The sequence below is a fragment of the Mesocricetus auratus genome, unplaced genomic scaffold, assembly GCF_017639785.1.
Source record: "Mesocricetus auratus isolate SY011 unplaced genomic scaffold, BCM_Maur_2.0 Super-Scaffold_100004, whole genome shotgun sequence".
NCBI classification, from domain to species: domain Eukaryota; kingdom Metazoa; phylum Chordata; class Mammalia; order Rodentia; family Cricetidae; genus Mesocricetus; species Mesocricetus auratus.
In genome coordinates this window covers 56,301,081-56,325,846 of record NW_024429189.1, presented here as the reverse complement: position 1 = coordinate 56,325,846, position 24,766 = coordinate 56,301,081, and the positions used below count along the sequence as shown (strand labels likewise).

Here is a 24,766-nt window from a genome sequence, read left to right as displayed (position 1 = left end):
AGAGGAGTGAGGGGGAACTGGGACTGGAATGTAAAAAGTAAACTAATAAAATGTTAATTAAAATAGTGTTTTTTTACTATAACTTTACAATATAAAGACAGAGAAAATTTTGCATTCACAGTGCCTACTTATATTAATTCTCATCCTAACACATATCCATGGAAGGTTCTCCCATGGGGAATATCTAATAGCCTCACCCTGTGCCGATATTATTTATGACAGCAGGTTGAAACGATAAGTAAGCAACTTCCTCAATCTATAATTTGCCACTTAATGTATGACATTTTACTAGCTGGTTTGAATGTTGATAATTTATACAGAAGGTTTGAAGAAGTAAAGAAAAGTTTCCCTTTTTGGGGATTACAAATTCTTCCTGAAAAATACAAAGATGATATTCTATAATTATTTAAGGTATAAATGAGGTCTATATCAATTTAGACCCCAAAAGGTGCAAATTAGGAGAGATCAATTGCAAATTTTTAATGACTTTCAAAGACTGCTAGGTGACATTTCCTATCTATGGCCCACTGTTGGGGTAAATCCTGAGGAACTGAGTGAGTTTTTCAAAACCATAGACTGTGACAAGGACTTAAATAGTCCAAGAGAATTATCAGCTGAAGGTGAGAGAACAGTTTTGGTGTAAAAGAAATTACAGGATGCACTTGTGTATAGTTTGGATCCAGAGATTGATTGCATTCTGGTTATTTTGCCGCATAACCATTCTCTCAAGGGAATATTAAGATAGAGGGTAGCTACTATCTTATAATGAATTTTCTTCCTAATGAAGAGATTTAATATTTTAAAATGTTATGTGTAAAGGAAAATTGAGACTTTATTGAATAGAAGTTATATACCCATCAGAAATTCTAGTATCTTTTATTAATGATGAAACTGAAAAATTATGAGCTGAAAGTGAACCTTGGGGAGGAGCTTGAAAAAATATTTTTGGGAAAGAGTAACAAAACATATCCCCAAAGCAAGAGAATTCAATTCCTAAAGAGAACTAACATTATCTTTCCTTGCATTATATGGGTGAATACCAATATCTGAAACCCCTAAATTGTTTACTTTTGCAAAAAGGTTCAGGAAAGCTAGGCTATGAATCAGAAAATTTAAGTAAGGTGGTTCAAAGACCTTATGATTATGTCCAAAAGTCATGGTCCTAATAAATTTTAAAGAAAAAATTTATAAAATTACTTATTTGCATTATGTAGAAATTTGATTTGCATATTGAAACCACTGAATTAAAAATTGATTACACAGAATTGAGATAATTATTTATTCAGTTACAAGAACTAATCAGGAATAGAAAATATAAATGCACAAAAGTGGTGATGGTCCACAGGACCCATTGTCACAACTCACTGCCTAGTGTTCTGGACCAAAGCAGCATCCTGTCCGAGGAAGTCCCCCTCATCCTGCAGGGCACTGACCCTCTTTCCAATCAGTAAGGAATAGGAATATATATATATATATATATATATATATATATATATATATATATAATCTGATTCCATATGTGCCTGCCAGGCCCTCTAGAACAAGGTAATGAAGAACTTGATCAACTATTAATTTGAGGCCTCAGAATTACATAAAAACATCATGTCAATAGCAAGAGTTTAAATTTTTTTTCCATCACAAGCCAAGGAAATTATATGAATAGGTCCTACGTGTTCTTTATATACTAAACTCCACTATCTGTTGGAAGTAACTCAAAGGAATGGAATATGGCAGATGTTTCAGAATTTGGACAATTAAAATATGTACAGCGCATCATTGGTACCTATTCAGGTTTTCAATGTGCAACTGCTTTGAGTTTGAAAAAGGCGGATTCTATAAATACACATTTGCTGGAAGTTATGGCCACCATTGGTATATCTGCACAAATTAAGAGAGACAATAATGCTCAAGCATTTATATCTAAGAAAATGAATCTTTTTTTGCTCTTTGTAATATAAAGCCGAATGCTAGTATTAGAGTTGGAATGTGGTTCTCTCCTTCTCTAAGTCAAAGCATGCTTGCTAAAGTAATGCCTAAAATATCTGTCTCAAGTCATAAAATCACCTATTATGGGACAGAAGAAAAACAAAAATTCAGGGACTATCATATTGGCACTAATCTCATAATCCTTTGTTTTTATTTTCCTATTTATAGTTTTTAAGGTATAAATATTATCTCAAAATTTATAAGATTAATATATTTGTAGTTTTTACATTTTTTGTCATGACAATAATGGTCATATAGAATATTACTTAATTTTAGAAAAAGGCTACATCTACCGTCTTTATAAGGATTTTGGTCATCAGTGTCTATCATTTTTCTTCAGTGAACCATGACCATGACCATGACTAACAGTGACCTTTGAAGTACTCTAAAGGAGGATGCTGTACAACAAGTACAATTTCAGCAGGACTGTAGTAACACTACTAAACTGAAAAACATCACCTAATATTGGCTTTGTACTACAAACTACTCAAGGTGGGTTGTTGAGATTATCCAACCTCACAGACTTCTCGAGGCAGGACTTGAGACAAGCCCACATTTACCCACTCCATGCAGAGACTGGACAACAAATGGTACAGCTTCCTCTCCCAGGACTTGACAATTAGCCAAAATTTTTCATTTCAAGATATCCCAAAAATGCTGTTGCCCGAGTAAGCAGGGAAAAAATTTAAGAATATGATGCCCACATTCCCAAGAGCTGGCGTGAGTGGTTTTTTTGTTTAAGTGGTTATGGATATTTGTCATTGTTTATTGTGGTGACAAGTTGTTATTGATAATGACCAGGGAAAAACAAAAAAAGGAAATTAGATTCAGGGTTCCTATTTTGTGAAGAAAACAAGAGGAATACTGGTATGATAGGACAAAAGGTTAGATTATGAAATGTACTCCTAATAAGTAACTAATAGTTTATATATTACACTTTTGCATATTGTATACAAATCTTGTATATTGTACAAATTTTAGATTGATTTTCTTATAACACAGTGTATATACAATTCTAAGCAAGTTCAAGTATTGTAGGTATACAACTCATTTTAAAATGTAATGCAAATACGTAGCCCTTGAAAGTACCAACTATTTAGGATAATAAGGAACTTCAAGTTAGTAATTAGTCACTTATTACAATCGAATGTATAGTTCACGCTTGCATTATTCTGTTATGGGCTAACTTCAGCTATCCATAAGGGAAACTAAGTTTCATTTTGTCACTTCTAGATGCTCATATTACTTGCTTATATTGTCCACTCTAGTTTGTAGCATGTAATATAAAATTTTGTTTATCTGTTTGCTTTTAATGACAAAGAAAGGCATCAAAAAATTCTAAAACACGTTAAAGTACAATATGTTTAAATAATGTTAAGGATTTTAATAGCCCTTTACTAAGTGAAAAAAAACTATCCAGTGTCTGGCAGCAGATGTATCTATATAGGTATTTAATAATCAAATTACATGAGGATACTCATGTAAAGCCTTCTTAGCAACAGTTTCTTTTTAAGGAACAGGCTTTTTTTCATCTTGTAAAAGGAAATTAAGTAAACAGTGCACATAATATGTAAAAACTGAAGATACAAAGAAAATATCTAAATATAGATATGTCAGACAAAATAATTTACTGCACTAATCAAGGCAAGTAAAAAGAAGGAAAAATTAAAACAAATTAACTTCAAATTCAGTAAGAGGAAATATCCATGAATGTGTGGTTAATATGCTATTTTCAAATATTTGAGGATAGCATATTAGTGCAAAATATTTCCAAGATTACTAGAAAATCCTATCAAGTGTACCACTGTTATTTTATTTGTTTTGTGTGTGTGTGTTTGAGTGTGCATGTGTGTGTGTGTGTGTGCATTCTTTTCTATTTTAAGACAGGATCTTATTATATAGTCATGGCTGGAGTACAACTCAAAAGGTTGGCCAAGTTGGGTTAAAATTCACAGCAATATCCTTGTCTCAGCCTTCTGAATGATGGATGATTACAGATACATTTTACTGTGATAGACTATCATTTCTATTTTATATCCAATCTTTAGCATGAGTTGAAAATTATTTTTTAAATCCAGATTTTAGCATAAATTAAAAATCCAGACTTAAGCATAAGTTGAAAAGTCTTACACTGATGCTAGTGAATTCCTATAAAAAGACAGTAGTGCGTATGTCTTCCAAATTTTTGGTAGAAATAATTAAGTAGACAGGAAGTATTTTCAAACCTTCATGATAATAATGATTTTATTGTAACACATATGAAGGTAACATTAATAGTCTTAAGTTATACTCAGTATGGTGAAAAATTTGATTAGAAACAATCTAGTGTTTGCTGGATATGTCATATACACACAACAAAGCAGCAGTTTCAGACTTTGAGGAAAATTTCTGGGAAAAAGAAAAATGTCATACAGAAACAATAGAGTATTTATGGCATAGATTTAATAAATGAATAAAAGAAATCTTCACTACGTGACCACTCAATAAGGTTGGGTTTACCTGCACTGTTGTAACAACAGCCCAGATGTTGCAAAAAGTACCCCTGAGGCAGTTCCCCTTGGGTTTTACCATCTTTTGGTTTAAAGTATTTCAGGCAATAAATCTTGAAAAGCTACATTTAATTAAAGATTCATGAGAGAGATAGGTGCTTCTCACAATTTTTATGTAAAAGTCACAGGAGAGAAAGACGAACTACTTTAAAACATGTGATAGACTTGAAAAATTGGATACTGGCAGTAGTAAGTTTTGCAAATAGTGCATATATATCTATATCTATATTTACATCTATACAATAGAAATCTATTGAGTTTTGATTTTACTGTATAAATTTGATATTAATAAATCATGCTTATGAATTCAATTCATGACTTATTTGCTTACAGTTTTTTTTAAAATAACATTTTAAAATTATATGACAATTGTAAGGAAAATTGGCTTGATACCCAAGGTTTTAAGTTATTTTTTTTGAAATACTATCTTCAGAGAAATGCAAACATGTTTGAGGTACTTATCTCCTGTTTGTTCATTTGTAGCCCTGTCCCATTGTATGTCTATTTACTAAACTGGAAGAAATACATTGACATAGGTATCATCAGGTATCATGAAGTAAAATAAGAAAAGTTATGAATACTACTTAATACTATATTCAAAGGATTATTATTGCTAGCTATGAAACATGTAAACTCCTTTCTTTTTATTGCACAAGCCATTGGGATTACATATAGTTGTTTTACATTTTCCACTAATAAGGTGAGCTTTCAAAGTGTCAGAAAAATCATAGAATAATATTCCTGTTAACACTAGTAACATATTTTCATGTCCTTAACCTTTTAAGTCTGAAGAGTTACACTTCAATGTTGTCCTTCATTCCTAGTTTTTTTCTAGTTATGGTGCAGTAAAGAGCTTTGTAAACAATGTCTTTCAGAGGCCTTTCCAATTTAAAATATTAAATTAAAGACTTTCAGAAAATGTTTGAGATAAAAGGTTTGTTACTAAATAAGGTGAAATGAGATTACTCTAAATCTGATTATATAAGTTTGTGTGCATGTGAGAAAGATATGAAAAGGAAAAGAAAGAGAGGGAAGACTGAAAAGAGGTATGGCAGAGAATGGGAGCGGTATAGAAAAGTAGAAAAAGGCAGAATGGCATAGGAAGGGATGAGAAAGGGGAGATGAAGAGTGGGACAGAGAAAGCAGAACAGGCAAGAGAGACAGAAAAAGGAGAGAGGTGAGAGAGCGATGAGGGAGATACTGATTTCAGTATTATAGGAATAAAAAGATCAACAAGAGAAAAACAGGTATGTGACATGACAGTCACAAAGGGACTGTTGTAAGTAGAGGAAGGAGACCAGCTAGATAGGATGGAATGGTAGCAGGATAGATGAAAGAGCAGAAGGATAGCAAAAACCTATACATAAAAAGGCTAATAAAGGAACATGAGAATTCCCCCCATTTCCTTGACTTGTATGCAACATATTGATCCACTTCATGCTTCTGACTCAATAGGTAGATCCTGTCTTAATGCTATAAATTATCTGGCTTGATAAAGCATACATATCCTCAAAGCTGGACCCCAACCAAATAAGCATATGACATCCTACCTCCTTCCCTCCCTACCATCCTTCATTTGTTCATTCCTCTCTTCTTTACCACATTATGTCTTCCCTACCTATTGCTCCTCCTTCCTTCTTTGCTTTCTTAAAAGTCAAACTAAAAAGAGAACAAAGGGAGTTTGGGATAGAATAGGAAATGTGGATGTTTCAAAAAATGATATGATTTCACTGGACTTCTAGGATTCTATGAAATAGCCTTGGAGCATTTTTTGTCTATACAGATCTTGATATGGTTAGACAATTTGATCATAGGAGGTAAGAAAGCCCTGAATTTGCATGTTAAAAGAGTTTCATAATTACAATATCTAGGAAACATTTTCACTATTAAGACTTGTGCTTTCTACAGTTTTGAGTCTCTTGTTTATGCACATTTTTGGATCTCCATTCCAGATATCATTCCATAAAATATGAACCTGGAAATAACATATATAAAGGCATAATTTAAGTGTACTTGATAGTTGTTTAATGGCAGGTTAACTAATCTCCTTGTAGGAAAACACAAAGGTCAGAACACTATATCTTCTCACCATTTGAAGCAGGGAGCATGGAACTAATATATTTGCTCATTTAGAGAAAAATAAATTCACAGAATCTGACCTTGATGCTCTTAGGGCAAGCTACTGACTTTAACACTTCTACTGAAAACCCAGATTATTTTAAATATATAATCTATAAGAAATAAAGTTACTAAGGAGAGCATTTAAATGCTATTAAAACTTGGTTCATTCACTTATTCCATTTATGATCCAAGATGTCAACATCACAAGACTACCACTCCATTTAAAAAGAAGGTCATGACACTAGGAAATGAACATGTCCCTGGAGTGACCCTAATACGTAAGCAATTAGTTCTAAAACATGCCATTATGTTTGTAGAGAAATACAAATAATTGTCCTTTCTATTTAAATGCCGGACATGTAGTTACCTCAAACACCTCTTTCCTAGACATTCTGTGTCTTCAACTTTTTTGGAAATTTCAAAGGAGTACTGAGAGTCTTCTCAGCTAATTCAATGCTATGTTGTTGGTGTGATTAGAAATTACAATATGAAATATAGCTGATGCAATTTATTAAATAAGGCATATATGAAAAAAAGAATTTGCACCTTTTGGAAAATGATTATCGATGTCATAGGATGTATGAAATGCTAAATGTGACTTGGGGTTATTACAGATAAATTATATGTGAAATTTCAGAAGAAAGAAGTCTCAAGTATTTTATATTTCATGAATGATAGACAAAATGTGATATAAGCCTTTTTCATTCCCAAGAAAGAAAAATGAGTAGAATTCTCCATACTATTGGACAATATTACTGTGCAAATAATAGGATGGCAGCAGGAAATATATGCAGCACACAGATCTGCTTCATATTTAAGGATATCTATAATTGGCCTACACCTGCCACTTATATGTTTCTTCCCGTGTAATATGTAAAGCAGAATAGAACACAACTGGTTCTATATGAGTTAAATATGTGTAAAATGTATGTGTATATATGTATATATAATTTAATGGCATAGAGTAATTATTAATTGTATTTAATTAAGCATTGGGAATATGATTATGCATTTTAAATTGATGTTTATTAAAAATATAATATGAAGATTGTCATTTGATTTAAAAATCTCTGTAAAGCTAAAAGATCTATCAAAATTGTACCATTAATTATGTTTAATTTCAGATGAACTAAGTTTCAGATGGTCATTGTTTGCTCATATAGAGCTCATGGAAAAATCATAAAAATGTCACAGAGTTTGATTTTATGGGCCTTTGGGAAAACAAACAATTAGAGCTTCTTTTCTTTCTCTTGTTCCTGCTTTGTTACCTGGCTGTGTTACTGGGGAACTCTGTCATACTCCTCACCGTCACTTACAGTCAGTTGATCGAGCAAACAATGTATTACTTCCTATGTTACCTGTCTCTCATGGACCTCTGCTACACCCTCACTATGGTTCCCAGGCTCATCAAGTACTTGGCTGCAGCAACAAAAAACATTTCCCGTAATGAATGCAGGACCCAGCTCTTCGCTGCCCACTTACTGGCGGGTGTGGAAATCTTCATCCTGGTGTGCATGGCCCTGGACAGCTATGTTGCCATTATCAAGCCCCTGCACTATTTGGCTATCATGAACAGGAAGAGATGTAATATGTTGATTGTCATGGCTTGGGCTGTGGGGTTCTGGTACGCCATTGCTTTACTGCTCATGGTGCTCAGCCTGCCTTTCTGTGGTCTCAACCACATCAGTCACTACCTGTGTGATATCAAGCCTCTTTTGAAACTGGTCTGCAAAGATATTCATGTTGTTAATATTTTAGTAATTGCCAACTCTGAGATGGTGGTTGCTGCGATTTTTCTTGTACTAGTTGCTTCTTACATGCACATTCGGTACAATCTGAGGACAAGATCATCTGTAGGGCAAAACAAAGCTCTCTCAACCTGTAGTTCTCACGTGATGGTGGTCGTTTTATTTTTTGTGCCCTTGATTTATACCTATGTTCTACCTGCAGGAAGTGAGAATAAGGATAAGGAAATTTCTGTCTTTTACACTGTGATTGCCCCCATGCTGAATCTCCTCATCTACACTCTGAGGAACACTGAGATGAAAAGCACTCTGCGCAAGTTGTGGTCTCGAATGTCACATTCAGAGTTGTAATAAATGGTACATTGCTGTGATTCTGGTATTATATGCCCAGGCCAGTTATCATTTAGAAGATCATAGAAAGCACAAGGTGTGCATCTTCCCTTCATCCCTTCAGTCTCTGGTTACTGTGGTTGAGAATCGGTGAGTTGGATATAACCACTCATTGGCCCGTAACTTCTCCAGAATCATTCTGAGGACCCATTAGCAAGCCCCGAAATGCCCAATTCCTTCCTATTTCCAATATTTCTATGCCTCAAGATAATCACTATTTTTTAAATATTCCTGTTAATGAGAGCAATGTTTTTCAAAACATAGATCTTCAAAATTGCTTCAGGAAGGTTATGAATATAATATACACATATTTACATAAAACAAATATGTGATGTTTTTCTACCTTATTTGTCCTACAAATGACAATGAAAATTGAGGGATAAATAAACATACCAAATGTTACTCAAATATATTGGATTTCAGTTTGTGTTCATTGAAGTGTAACACTGTGTTATAACTTCAAGTTTTATTTGTGTTTTTTGACATTATATTTACTGTGCTTCTAATTCTATGCTTGTTAACCTCTGATATCACATAAATTCTTATGAGAAATAATTTTTAGAAAATTGAAACTAATCAGTAAATGACACCATTTACCTACCAAATCCAGCCTTTTTAGAGTGCCTTATAAAAGAATACTTATGTAGTTCTTCATTAATAAGATATTGGATGTGAGGGCGATCTGGCTGTGACATCTGTCACCCCATTGATCGCCAGGGTTGATTCGGCTGATCTGGCTGGCTAGGCGGGTGTCCCCTTCCTCCCTCACCACTCCATGTGCGTCCCTCCCGAAGCTGCGCGCTCGGTCGAAGAGGACGACCTTCCCCGAACAGAGGAGGACCGGTCTTCGGTCAAGGGTATATGAGTAGCTGCGCTCCCCTTCTAGAACCTCCAAACAAGCTCTCAAGGTCCATTAATAAGATATTGCTGCTTTATTTATAGTTTGTCCCATGTGTTATATAATATTACCATTATGCATTCTCTTTCTCAGCTATGTATTTTATTATCCTTTGCTTAGCTATCTTCTTCTGCTCAGACATTTATCTTGCTTGGGTCAGAATTCCCAAACTCATTCTTGTTTAGATCTGGAAAATTATACAGTAGATGATACCTGATATTCATAAGGTCAGTCCACAAGATGAATAATTATTTGATGGAGGATAAACTCTTAGGAAACTTTCATTAAACCATTGCCAATGAATAACACACTGTTTCCATCCGAAATTCTCTTGTGTGCCACCATGACATCTCCCCTAATGACCATGGGATTCTTCCCACAACTGTTGACAAAGTGTTCCCCATCAATTGGACACTATTGTTCCTTGAATTGACAGGAGGAGGAATTTCTACCATACTATGTAATTTTGGTGAATAAAATATCCCTTTACAGTAAAACCTATGATTCACAAATGGTAAGAAAATTAGAAGCCTATTTTGCATCATTCCCTTGCTGACAAAGCAACAAAGTACAATTAACTAGACTGAGTATGTCTGTGAGCAGACCGTAAGTTAAAATTTCACAGATCATGCACAAGGGCAGAATTACAGAAGTATGGGTTATGGAAATAAGTTCTTTTTAGACAAAAAGGCCACCTATATTCCTATGCCAGACTCTCTTGCCAGGTCTAGCTGATAACACAGTACTCTGGCTCTCTCTACTCAAGTTCCTTAAACAATTAACACTTGGTACAAACCTCTCGACTCAGTTTATGGTACAAGACATTAGTCTCATCTAATTAACTGTTTATTTTTAAATCCTGAAATTTATGTGCGTAACAAGAAAAAGCAATTAACCAATTCACCAAATCCAGAGTGAAGCAGCTCCACGCCCAGATAACAGTGGGAAAGTCTTTACAAATGGCCAGACAGCAGAGTATGATGTGTCCTCACAGCCTTGAATAATACGTTACTAGCTTCCTCCTGTAATTCCCACCTTGTGCTCTGTGGCTCCATGATAGAGAAGAAAATGTATCTTTAGACTTGGGATGCTTTTCAGTGCCAGAGCATGGCAAATGCTGTGAAGTGCCAGGGCCTATTTGCCAACACCCCTTGCTTTACTACGTACCTCCTGTGGGTTGCCATGGTTATGCAAAGTGCTCACAAAAGGGCCCTAGCTGAGCAGATTCATTCTTCTGTTAGGGCTTCAGTGGAGGTTTGAGTGACAAGCGACTGACACTTTTACATCTTGATAATCACACGATGTCAATCTATAAGGATTAATATACTTAAGAAATGTAGAATATTCCCTGCAACCATGGAGGTAACACATTCCCAGAGCAACTTAAAACTTTAATGCATTACTGTAAGAAAACATACTGCTCTGGATGATAGAAGAGCTTTGGAAGAGAAAACAAAAGAAATTCAGGAGAAACCATAAATCAAATTGATAAAGATTATATTAGGAACCTTCCCAAAGTTATATGGGGGATGGGGTTTTTTGTGCTTTTCAGAAAAATTAAAACAACCGTCTTGAAGAATTAAAATCCTTTGAACAAATAAGCATTCAGGAAAGAAGAGAGAGCTACCTGCAAAAAATTACCAAGAAAAGGAATAATCTGACCTAATGTGATCTCTGAAGGCTCCAAAAAGAAGCTTGAATCTAAGCTTGGTAGACAGAGGCAGGCATATCTCAGTGAATTTGAGACCAGCCTTGTCTACAAAGTGAGTTTCAGGACATCCAGGATTGTTAACATGGAGGAAACCTGTCTTGAAAAATATAATAATAACAACAACAAAAGAAACATATTTAAACTAAAAGAAAAAGAAGATGGAACCCAACAGATGACAATTTCACCAGGACTATGATAGCAACACTAAGCTGAACAATGACAACTAAGATCAGCTTTTTACTACAAATTACTCAGAACAATTTTGAGGTAATAATCATCAGAGATGATTCAGCCTCACAGATAATGCTCAGAACTAATTCAAGGTAGGTAGATTAAATGATCCAGCTTCTCAAACTACTGTAACCAGGACTTGAGACAAGCCCTGTACCTTCTCATTATGGTTAGACTGGACAAAAATACACAGAAAAGGGCAGGCCCTGCTCCAAATGACTTGACAGATTTTGATTATCCCTCATGGAAGGCCTCATATTCCCTGGGGAGGGGATTGGGAATGGGATGCGGGATGTCAGTTGGGGGTAGGTGGGGGTTATGGGAGGGTGGGAGTGAGAGGAAGCTTGGATTGATAAATACAATAAGATTGTTTCTAATTTAAATAACATTTATGAAGAATAAGAAAAAGTGATGCATTATCTCCTCTACTGTAAAAACTGACTAGAAATGGTATCAATAGATTTAAGAAATGAATAATCTTCCAACATAAAGTAATGATACAGCATGAGAGTTAATCCAAATTTTTCTTTTCAGGGTCCCCAAAATATGCTGTCACACCCAGACAGCAGAAGTAAATTTAAGTTTAAGACACCTACATTAACAAGAGGTGGGGTTTGTGGTTTCTGATAACTTATTATTTGAATATAATTTTAGGGGAATTGGTTAAAAAGGGTTTTGTTTATAGTCAGGAAGAAAGTTAAACAAACAGCATTAGATTCAAGATTTTCATTTTGAATGAAAAAAAGAAATGATATATGATAGGATAAGAGGGATAGATTATTGAATCTACTCTCAAAAGAAAAAATGGAGGATATAAATATGATAAGATGAAAAAGTAGGTTATTGTGTCTACATTTAAAAAGTAACTACCAGTTTTGAATAGTTTACCTTGGATTGGACTATTATAAATTATATTCAGATATTGTATATTGATATTAATTTGAGATTAATGTATTTCAAATCGTATTCACAGTATTGTACCTAACATTGATTTATCAATAAAATGCAAATTTCCAGTCCTTGAAAGTTATCATTATTACTGGAGAGTCACAGATGGACTTCGGGGGCCCATTCCCTAAGGATGGGTAGTATTGCAGCCCAGATACAGAAAGGAGGGCCTGGGAGCCCCCCAATGAAATTTTGGGCTTGATAATCCCCTGGAGAGTAGACGGTGGGGGGGTTGAGGGATCAGTGGGAAGCATGGGAAGACAGGAGGGCAAGGGAATTGGGGGATAGATTTATAAATAAGTGCCTTTCCAATATAAAATTTTAAAAAGAAAATGGAGGTTAGTAAATAGTCAAAAACTACAGCCAAACTTATAGTCAAATTTGGTAATGTCTTCAAGGTCAAAGAGAGATGTATTTTAGACAGATGGGTCACCTTTCAATACTTCATAGATCTATAGGATGTGGCATTTAAAATGTTTTAATAACATAGACTTTGGCAATGAGACACATCTCCTTCTGGTGAAACTAATTTAATCTTGAGTATAGGATAATATCATCTTAAGGATTCTAATGGGCATTTCTTTTATATCCCTTTAGACATTCAATAAACTAGGCAGGATCTCTGGGTCCATTATGCCTCATAGCTGATGAGCTATGGCCTAGAGAGTGAGTAGGATCTCCTCAGATATTCAAACATGATATTTCTGATGCCCATCAGCTGTACAAAATTCTGCTCTAAAAGAAAAATTTGGCATGGAAGTTTTTTAAGTATCTCCATCCCTTTTTTGAAAAACACCATATTTAAGGTCAGGAACCCATTTGCAAAAAGAATCCTCAATGTGACAAAGATTTTAGCAAGATTGTTTTTTTATTTCTAAAATATGTAAACATGCCTTGTTTAAAAATAATTCCGAATTTAGAAACATAAGAAGAGAAATGATAAAAATACAATGTAAAGGAAGCAAGAAGATATAATAAAGTTTCAGATTTTACTTACACAGATAAACCTCTGCAAGGATTATCTGATTCAACAAAGTGAAGGTGAACAGATGTCAGAATGACTCATTGTGCTAGACTGCCCATGATTTTGCTAGGTATCCAGTATTGCCTAATCCTCATCCTGAACTTCCCCCCATCCTCTGGTCCCACATATAGACATCTATTCAGTGATAATTTTTCAGGCTTATCTAGTAAACATATTGTTTATTATTTAACATCTAATCATATGGGTGCAACAATGTTATTCTTAGTCAATACAGGCTTTTCCAGGAGCTACATTTACATTCCATTTGCAACATAATTAAAACAAATGTATATGTAGAAGTAGAAGTTGGATAATTGGACTTTAGTAAAATACTATGAAATTATGCTAAACACATATTTATACCCAAAACTTACTCTAATAAAATAAATCTCAGTTTGCGAATCCTAGTGAACAGAAATATCATATCAGATCCAGAATGAGAATGGGATGAGTCCAAAGGTATACCTGAAATGAAAGCTCTTGCAGATCACTCAATCCAGGACTGAGATTTTTGGAATAAAAGAAAATAACTTATAAAGAATGAAAATACTATTTATCAAAAACAAATGAATAAAACTAATCTTTTGCCTTCTAAATATGATATGTTTTTTTACATTGTTTGTCAGCTGCACCACAGGTCCAATGTTATGAAGGTTAATATTCTCCTTGTTTTCTGAAATCTGTTAAGAAGACATTAGCAGGGATGAGATGCTGCCCATGTGTATGACCTTTATTCATGAAGTATACATACAGTGAGAGATCAATAGGTAAATACCACTCTTTTTTTCATTTTTCAAGACAGGGTTTCTCTACATATCCCTGGCTGTGCTGAAACTTTTTCCATAGAATAAAGTGGCCTGGAATTCACAGACAACCCCTTGCTTCCCAAGTGCTGGGATTAAAGGCATGAACCACGACCACCCAGATAACATAACAGAGTTCTAAACCTTGGAAATAGCATCATGTATTTTATTGGCATACTCTCACTTTAAGGAAAATAGTTAATTGGGAAAAAGAATGCAACAGTTTTGCTACGAGCATTATTAAGACTGAGTAGTAGAATTTCTTTTTCATTCACATTCCCAAAAATTATTTGAACATAAAATATTATAGTATTGATCATGATTTTCATACCTCACTTCCACTTCCGTGTAACACAGAGCCCCATCTTTCTCCACCGAACCCTATGAAGATGGTGCTATTGTTTCACTATGCAATGGCATTGGTCCAGACTGAAGAAACTGAAGTTTTCTGATTTAAAGATAAAGTTCTGCTACTTTCCAGTCGTCTCCCAGGAAACCTTTCTAGTCCACAGCTTCTTCATTGCACTCTTCACTTCTGCGTTTCTCAGAGTGTAAATCATAGGGTTCAGCATGGGAGTGACAATGGTGTAAAACACAGACACCATCTTATCCTCCGAGAAGGTAGTGTCTGGTCGCATATACATGAAAGTACAGGGACCGAAGAAGATGATGACCACAGCAATGTGGGAACCACAGGTGGAGAGAGCTTTGCGCCTGCCTTCTGCTGACTGTTTTCTCAGAGACACCAGAATAACTGTATATGAGATGAGTAAGATAACAAAACTTCCCAGTGTAATTGTACCACTGTTGGCTGTCACAACAACACCAACAATGTAGGTGTCTGTGCAGGCAAGTTTCAGTACAGGGTGTATATCACAGAAATAGTGATCAATCTCATTGGGTCCACAAAAGGGGAGCTGTACCACCAGAGCCACTTGGATAATGGAGTGTAAGAACCCACCCACCCATGTTCCCAGCAGCATCTTGTTGCATCTCTCTCGGTCCATGATGGTCATGTAGTGGAGAGGCTTACAGATGGCCACATATCGATCATAGGCCATGACAGTAAGGATGAAGATCTCAGTGCAGCCAAAGAAATGAACCCCGAAGAGTTGTGACATGCACCCCACATAGGAGATGGTTTTTTTCCTCACTAACAGGTCAAAAATCATCTTGGGTGCTGTGAGTGAGGAGTAGCAAATATCCACTAAAGATAGATAGTTGAGGAAAAAATACATGGGGGACTTCAAAAGATTTCCAATGCAAACTGTGAGCATGATGAGGAGGTTGCCAAACACTATGACCAGGTAAAAGAAGGAAAACAACACAAAACATACTTCTTCAACATCTGGGTTCTGAGAAAGTCCCAAGAAAATGAATTCAGTGACATTGTTTGCTCCTTGTGTGGAATATGTTCTTGAGGCCATACTCCCAAGAGGACGTTACATTACCTGAAGGAAAGTGAAAAAGCCCACATGCATTTCTATTTTATAACAAATGAAGAATTATGGTGGCTGGAGGTAGAAGGTGAGCACTTATGCCATGAATACTCAGGCTTCATTTTAAATGCATCTGGTCTGATTATCTTGCCTAAGTTTTATATTCCTGTGTATTTTCAATTCAGATGACAAGTGAAATCCAAAGAAATAAGTCTATTTTTCCAGTCCCCTATGACTCCTAAAACCTTGCTCCTCTGCATTTTAAAGTTTGTACATCAGTTCCAAAATGTACTTGAATCTTATTTTGTATAAGATTCCTATTAAATTTCAAACAGATTGCTGTCGGAAGTATCAGTAAATGCTTGCTCTTTTGGAATACAGAAATGCGAATTTTTTCGTCAGATTTTACATGCTTCATATTGCCCTGCCTTAGTACATTTATTAAGAAATCACAAGTATCATACCTTCCATGACTTCTGCAGGCTTCCCTTCCCCTGAAAACTGAATCATCTTGAAGTGAAATTATGGCCTTTCATCTGGCTTTATGAGTCAATATATATATGTGGTGTTACAGAAAGGAACTTATATTAGTCATATTTGATTCTGACATGATTCCACTGTAAGTCAGATGAATCCTTTAAATTTATGAGACTTTGCTTACTTCATTTGTGATATAATAAAGTATTAAATCATTATTATTTGTCATAAAAGGTCACTTCTACAATAAAATTAAATCACTCCCTAAGCATAAAAGCACCACAAAACCCTGAAGGTAAGACTATTCATCACTATGGTAATAATTAATAATGGAAGAATCTTCTGTAGATTAAGCCAGCTCTGCTGATTGATCAAGATAAAAACAAATATCTATGTAAATTCTACAGCAGCCAATATGTGCAACCCAGGATTTCTCCTCAGTTTCTTTGACATGATACTTAACTACCTATATGAAACAAAGAGACAAAAAATATCAAAAACAAAAGAGTAAGTGCTTGGTACTTTAACATCAGCTTTTCTACATGCATCCTCAAATTTCCTGCTTCTTATTAGGTACACAAAACCACCCTATGTGGATGACTTTGAATTCAGTGTCTGAAAGAGGTTGTCATTCAATTGGGCTAGAAATATTCTACAGACACGACAGGGATCTATTTAATTAGAACTATGTTTGGCAGTAGAATCACAGACACACTGATGTGCATCATTGATAAGGGGAAGCACATTTGGATACATTTGGATTAGTAGAGGTTTCAAGATGATTTCTCAAATCGATTCATGGGCATAAGTATTTCCTTGGTGTTGAGCTCTCCTTTGGGAAATGCATCTTTAAATGTCCACTGTGTTTAATTTTTGACCAGAGAATCCTGAAATTTCAGGGGGTTTTTGCAGGAAAAAAGAGGGAAACCATGAGCTTCTGGAAAGCCCTGTTTGCTGTGTTATTGTCAGGTTTTGTTCAAAAGTTGTACAAATGTTACTATGTATCTGTCTTATTTTGTATATTAAAGATAAATGGGGGAAATGGACTAAAGAACAGTGGTAGTCTAATCACATTTGGAATCAAACTTAATTCTATGATTTTATGAAATATTGTCTTTTGGCATCTTACGGTATTTAGAAATACAAATTTTTCAGTACAAATAAGCCCCTATCAGAGAATATAAGAGCAATTGTTACTGTGTTTCCCTATTTGTTTGTCTAGAACTTATAGACATACATGAAATTGATACCTGTCTAAAGCACTGAGGACTAGGGAAACAATCTTTCTCTAAGACACCTGCAACTAAAAGCCTCCTGCTTTTCTCAGCACTTCTGATTTGATGTTCTTTCCAATGACTAGCATTTTCTTATTCTCCTTTATGACTCATTGTCTCTAAGCTACATACATACATATATTCCATTCTCTTACCATTGGTTTTATAATCGTACACTTCCTTTTCTTTAAAAAAACCAGATTATTTAAATTTTATTATAAATGCAAAAACCTGACAACCCATACCTTCAATAATTATTGTTTTCTTAGTTTGAGAAGCACAAATCATGCTGATATTTTCCAAATAGGCATAAACTCACATTTTTTTTACCATTTTCTTAGATAATGTAGTAATCCTAAGTAATTATGATAATTAGTACCAGAGAATCCTTGGTATCCTCAACACAGTGGGTCAGAACTCAATCTTTCTTTTTCCAGGTCTTCTCTTTTACTGAAATGGCCTGGTTGTTGTGCCTCTGGAAATAAATTCTCCTTCTTACACTTCTTATGTAGTCTGGTTATGGAGAGGAAGAAAAACAGTAGTGACCTTAGGGAGAATGTATTCCCAGAGTCTTCTTCCATGGTCAAAATAATATTATGGATCTCAAATGAACTTTAAACTCCAGTGTCCATTGAATTTAAAGCTATATAACTATTTTAAATTTAAAGGTTCATGAATTCTCAGATCATAGCCATAATCCAGAAAAAATAGCAAACAGAAGTAATATTTTGACTATAACTTTATTATTTTAGTCAATGTACTTATATATATATATGTATATATATTAAATAATATGTTAATTATATTACCCAGTATATCTCATTGTTTAGGTTTGAATTCTCTACTTCTAAAAAACTGAAAAACTAGATATAATGAAAAGTAAGTAGAGAAAGAGTCACTCTTAAAGTACTTGACCAAACATGGTAGTAGACACCTTTAATTCTAACACTCAACAAGCAGAGACATAGGGTTCTCTATGAGTTCAAGGCCAACTTGGTGTAAATAAAGTGTTCCATCCCAGCAACACATACAACATAAGACCCTGACTCTGCTTTGTAAAACAAACAACCAAAAGAAGGAATACTGGAAATGGGAGATATATTTGGAGCTTAGCTGAACTTCAGCAAACCAATTCACTGGAAATCCTATAAGTATATGTTCCTGTAGACAGCTGAGCATTGCATCCAACGGTACTCAAGCTCGAATAAAAATCAGAGACATAGAATAAAACTAAAGGTAATAAAAATTAAATATAAAAATAAACTATTCCAGATTTCTGGTGCCCCTCAATGACACCATAATTATCTCTTTGGTTCTTATGCAGAATATCCATGCAACATGTGGTGACTTTTTTATTCCAGAAACTATGTCTCTGGAATAAAAAGTGATATGATTTTACATGTCTATATTATTCATGGAGCATGATGTTTTGGAAATTTACTATGCAATTGCATTGTTGGGGACTTTTTCTTATTTATTACCAAGAGATATTCTACTCTTTAGTCTTTCACTCGAGGACATTTGTATATTTTAATGACCAGTTTATAGCTGTTATAAACAATACGTCTGTGAACATTGGTATGCAATTCATGCATACATATATTTTAATTCTTTTGCATAGGAATCTAAAACTATAACATAAATAAAAATAGAATTATATCATTTGCAGGAACATGGTTGAAGCTAGTTATCATTGTACCCAATAAAGTAAGCCAGACACAGAATGATAATTGGTACGTTTTTCATATTTTTCTCTAATGGAGACCATCTCTCTATCTGTCTATCTATCTATGTATCTATCTACCTATCTTTCTTTTTATCTATCTCCGTATATATGCACACACATATGTACATACCTATATAAGTGTATATTTGCCTATCAATGAGTTACATGGACCAGAAGAGGACATAAGACTCTAAAGGTGATAAAGGCTGATAAAAAGGAACAACATAGAGTTATACAAGGAAGGAACACAATATATCACACATTGTCGTCAGACACTGATTATATATCTGTCTGTTCATAAACAGAAACGTGTTTGGTTATCTGTGTATGTGTGAAATAGACAAAAAAGGGAGGTAAGGCAGAGGGGCTGGAGAAAATAAAATGGAGGAATTAATGTGATCAACATACAATGATATATAGTTAATTACATACACGCATGTGTGCACATAAGAATGTGATAATGAAAAACATATATAATTTTCATTACATATATATATACGTGTGTGTGTGTGTGTGTGTGTGTGTGTGTGTGTGTGTGTGTGTGTGTAGTAGGCAGGCCACAGCAGAAGAGTGAAGGTCTCTGCCAGCTTGTCGCAGCAGGCTCTCTGAATGCTTGTGTCCCAGGAATCACAGTTCTTCAGACTTTAGAGAATCCCTCAAGCCCACTATGTTATATACTAGCAAAAATTAATTAATTTACTGTGATTCTGCCGTAATTTTCCCTCAATCCTCTTCTCCTAGTTTCTCCCTCTACTCACTTTGTTCCCAACCTGGGAAACCACTCCTTGTCCCTACCTTTTCAGAAAAGAGACAGATTGCCTAGGTAGGTCGTCAAAACGGCATATCAAGTTGTACTAAGACTAAGAATTTGTCTTTTATTAAGGGTGAGAAGGGCAAACCAGGATGAAGAATAGGGAGCCAAAAGCAAATAAAAGAACTGGAGAAAGACTCTAATTCCAATGCTAGGAGTCCCACTAGAGGACCAAGCTATGTAATTGTAAAATACATGGAGAGGGGCTAGATCAGTTCCACACAGGTTCCTTGTTGACATTTCCGTCTGGACATGCCTCTATGAGTCCAGATTAGTTGATTCTGTGACCTTTATTTTTGTGTCCTTGATCCCTCTGCCTCTTACATTTCTTCCTTTTCTGCAGAATTGCCCAATGCTCAGACTGATATTTTCCTGTGGGTGTTCATCTGTTTCTATCTATTGCTGGATGAGGCCTCTCTGATGACAATTGGGCAAGGTCTTTGTCTATGAGTATACCAGAATATCATTAGGCATCACTATATAGACATGTTTCGCTCCAGTTGTGTTTGGTCCTATCCCAGGTCTCTGGGTCATCCATCCTATGTGTCCCAGTATTGCAGGCAATGTCAGAGTTGGGCTCACTCCTGGTGTTGGATTTAGGATAGACCAGTCACTGGTTGGCCACTCCCTCAATCTATAGGTCATCCTTAACATAACAGGTTCCACATGGTGGAAAGAGTGTAGATCAAATGTTGTGTGGCTGGTTGATGTCCCAATCTTGCCACTTGAATTGCTGCCTGGTCACAGGAGATTGTCAGGTTAGGCTGTGTATCCACTATTGCTAGAAGTCTTAGTTTTAGTCATCCTTGTAGAATCCTGGGAGATTCCCTTGCACTAGGTTTTTTCCTGACCTTGAAATGACCTCTGTTTCCAGTAGTCTCTCTCAGTATTCTGTTTGCCTCCCTCCTACTTGATCACTCATGTTTTCATCCTCATCTGCCCTCAGTCCACTCACAAAATCTCAACTTCCCCTTCCCAAGGAGATCCAGACATCCACCTTGAACACTCCTTATTACCTGATCTCTCAGTATTTGTGGATTGTAGCATAATTATCCTGTATTGTTCAGTTAATATCCACTTATTAGTGAATACATATCATATTTGTCTTTCTGGGTGTACATTACCTCACTCAGGATGATTTTTTTCTAGTTCCATTCACTAGCCTTCAAATTTCATCATGTCATTGTTTGTAACAGCTACATAATGCTCCATTGTGTAAATGTATCATATTTTCTTTATCTATTCTTCAACTGAGGGCACCTAGGCAGTTTCCTGGTCCTTATTATTACAAATAAAGCTGGTATGAACATAGTTGAGCAAGTGTTCTTGTGGTATGATGTAGCACCCTTTGATTATTTGCCTCATAGCAGTATAGCTCTGTCCTGTGGTAGATTTAGTCTCTGATTTCTGAGAGCCTCACATAAAGTCTCAGCTAAGAAAAAGCTTTTTGGGTTTTTTATTTTAACTGCACACTGACTTTATAAACAAATCTCCTAATATGTCAGTAAACAATGACTTCAAATTTGGCATCATTAGTTCTTGCACTGTTTATAATCCTCCCCATTATAATGTCTTTCATTTCCACAGGATCTAAGGAAGTAGTATTTACCTCTTCATGTATTTAATGTTTTCCATACATTATCAAAAATAAGTCTCTTTATTACAAGTGTTTTTTATTTTTGTGTCTGCTTATGTGAGCATATGTACTTGCCAGAATGTGCAAACTGAGGTGGCTGGACAACTTTGGAAATTGCATGTCTCCTTCCACGGTGTGGGTTCAGAAAAGGATCTCAGGACACCAGGCTTTGTGGTTGGTGCTTTTACCCATTGAGACTTCACACCAATCCTGAAATCTGAACTTAACATCCTGTGAATTTGAGTATGTGAGTCCACTGCTGTTGTGAAACTTTAGCTTTCCTTACTATTGACTTCTTACCCCTCTTACTGGAATCCTTTATACAAAAGTTTGCCTTTGACTTGTTTCTGAATTAATTTATTTTTTAAATATTATAAACAATCGTTTCTGTTGCATAGAAAGCATTATTTGATAAGATTTTCCAGTAGTGACTATATAGGTGTTAATCTTGTTAACACAGATATACGAGTTATTCTGAGGAGGTAGTTTTGTTATGTTTTTTTATTATCTCCATTGCACACATGGCTGTTCCAGAATTCTCTGTTTTTATTTTCACCCCACAGAATTGTTAACAATGTTTGTATTTGCTAATATGTACCATAAACAATTCGTTTAATCCTAGACATGTTTATTTTTTTCAACTGAATAAATATCTTATTACAGTAATCCTAGAATTTTTCTCTGAAGTGTCTTATCTTTTTAACTTAATTTATAATTGTATTTTAATTACAATACATTGTATTTTAAATTAGTGACATATTAAGAAATTATTGAAATACATATCAGCTCTAAAAGGAGTACTACTAAACACTCTGCAAAATGGATAGAGAAAATTATACTGTGGATTTATATCGCAAATTAGTATTCATTAGTGGAACAAACAATCTGACAATTCTTAAACACAAGAAATGATTCACACCATCTCTCATATAATAATATGATAGATTATAACTTTTATGGTATAGTTCTTATAAACTTTCTTATACTAACATAATAGACTCTGACTTTTGAGAGACAATTCTCAGAAACCATCTTATAATAAAAAGAGGGAACAAGGGACTGATCCATACTCCATGAATGTAGTGTTAGTGAGGAGGCCACAGGAATCAATGGGGTCTTGGGTAGCAGATAATGTATACCATGGTGTATGAATGATGTTTGGGAGCCCATTCCAAATAGAGGGATGCTCTCTCAGCCTGGACACATGGAGAAGAGCCTAGGTCCTGCCCTGGATGAAATGACAGGCCTTGGAGATCCCCCAAGGAGGGATTCATCCTCCCTGGGGAATGATGTGGGGATTGGTTTGGGGTTGGGTGGCTGGTGGAGAGACAAGTGAGGCTGGGAGGGAGAGGGAGCTGGGATTGACATGTGAAGCACTCATGTTTCTAATTTAAATAAAAACATATACTGAGGAAAAAATAATAAGAGAGACTCCAACTTGTGTAATTTGTGTGATACCTAGTCTGAATTGTGCAGGATCATGTCAAACAAACTGTCTTTAGATGAAATTTGTGATTAAATTTGGAATATGTCCCTGCTTAAAAGAAACAAAGTGGACTTCTTATACAATGCTAATACCTGTTTCTGAACTTAGTTGTTGGTCACTCAAAATGCTCTGTATATACATTCATAAACAGTACATGAGTCTTTATATACAGTATTCAATTATTTTAATGCTTGTAATAGCCTTTAAAATTTAAGGCTGCTATCCACATTGACTTTGTGTTGTTCTGATAAGACACCATGACCAAAATGAACCTTGGAAGGAAAGGATTGATTACACTTTAGAGTACATCATTGAGGGAACCAAGACATGAACTACACCAGAAAGTAGGTAGAATTGTCCTCATTACCCATCAATCCTAAGTCAGCATGGGCATGGAGAGTTATCCACCTCCCTGTCCCCCAACCATCAACACTGAGACAGATTGGAGATTTGTCCCTGTCGTAGTAAGAGTGGGAGAGTTATCCCTGACCCTACAAGCTGCAACACTCAGGAGAACAGGACCTGCTTCTCACCAGGGAATCACAGTAGACACAAACCTGTCAGCTGAGGTGTGGGTAAGCAAGAAGAGATGTCCTCACCTGTCTTGTTGTGGCATGGATCTGGGAATGATGCACTTTATTCCACTCATCAATGCCTGGGACAGATGGGAGACTTGGCACTGTCATGTAAAGCATTGGAGACCCATCCCTGACCCACACCAGCTACAACACTCAGGACAGCTGGCACTGCACATCACCCGGGGAAGCCCAATGGAGTCCACCCTGTTAGTGAAGGTATGGATGAACCAGGCCCCAAGTTATGAACATTGGGGGTGCTGTCCACATTACCAGTCTGTCTTGAGGTTCAATAGAGTAGCTCCATCATGCTTATCAATACCTGGCAGAGAGCCAACTCTATCAGGCAGGTGTGTGAGTGACAGACTGGGAGTTATAAACATGGGAGAGTTGTTCCCTGTTTTCTCGTTAGGACCATCACTATAGCTTCCCAGTCTTAAATCCAGGTTTATCACTTGGCCCATCACAACATCCACCACAATCTATTTCCTACTGGAACACAGGAACCTGACCTGCTGACACAAATTTGCAGGATTTCCACAGCACAGGGTAACAAGAGGATACCCAGGAATAGTCCCAGTGAGAATCAAGCTTTGAGAGTGTAGTAGAAGCCAGAGACCTCAAACCCAACCAATGATTATTTTTGATGAACATTTACAAGATACAAGGACAAAGGGGCTTCAGTGTGAGTAACTCTGTCATACTGTATAGTTTTCAGTTTTTCTCTTGTTAATTTTTTCCCTATCCAAAATATTTCAATATTTATTTTTAGTTTTATTAATTTGACAATAACTGTAAATTAACATTTCATTATCAGAGGTTTAGAAACATTGATAAACAGTTAAATGTTTCAGTGAAGAGTTATGGGACCATGCATATAGAATAGCCACATTTAATAGTCTAAAGTATTTTAACAGTGAGAGATCCCTAGCTTTG

At 35.5% G+C, this 24,766-nt stretch overlaps 2 protein-coding genes across 4 annotated transcripts; one reads left to right on the top strand and one right to left on the bottom strand.

The window, feature by feature from the left end:
- Positions 1–5,656: 5,656 nt before the first annotated feature.
- LOC101834324 (olfactory receptor 4P4-like) lies at positions 5,657–8,752 on the top strand. The gene is made up of 2 exons (XM_013120982.2): positions 5,657–5,686; positions 7,820–8,752. The coding sequence occupies exons 1-2, from the start codon at positions 5,657–5,659 to the stop codon at positions 8,750–8,752; spliced, it is 963 nt and encodes a 320-aa protein (XP_012976436.2).
- Positions 8,753–14,876: 6,124 nt separating this feature from the next.
- Positions 14,877–22,506, bottom strand: LOC121140198 (olfactory receptor 4S2-like). Of its 3 annotated transcripts, none has more exons than XM_040744909.1 (2): positions 22,500–22,506; positions 14,877–15,802 (listed from the first exon to the last, which is right to left on the bottom strand). In XM_040744909.1, the coding sequence occupies exons 1-2, from the start codon at positions 22,504–22,506 to the stop codon at positions 14,877–14,879; spliced, it is 933 nt and encodes a 310-aa protein (XP_040600843.1). The 3 variants fall into 3 exon arrangements, with proteins under 3 accessions (XP_040600843.1, XP_040600842.1, XP_040600840.1); XM_040744908.1 differs by lacking the exon at positions 22,500–22,506 and adding an exon at positions 19,108–19,117; XM_040744906.1 differs by lacking the exon at positions 22,500–22,506 and having other exon boundaries at positions 14,877–15,833.
- Positions 22,507–24,766: the final 2,260 nt, after the last annotated feature.

Coding starts and splice junctions, on each gene's coding strand:
- LOC101834324 (XM_013120982.2), top strand. CDS start 5,657: ATGAAGAGTGGGACAGAGAAAGCAGAACAG. Junction 5,687..7,819: donor GGACAGAGAAAGCAGAACAG/GCAAGAGAGACA, acceptor TTGCTCATATAG/AGCTCATGGAAAAATCATAA.
- LOC121140198 (XM_040744906.1), bottom strand. CDS start 15,833: ATGGCCTCAAGAACATATTCCACACAAGGAGCAAACAATGTCACTGAA.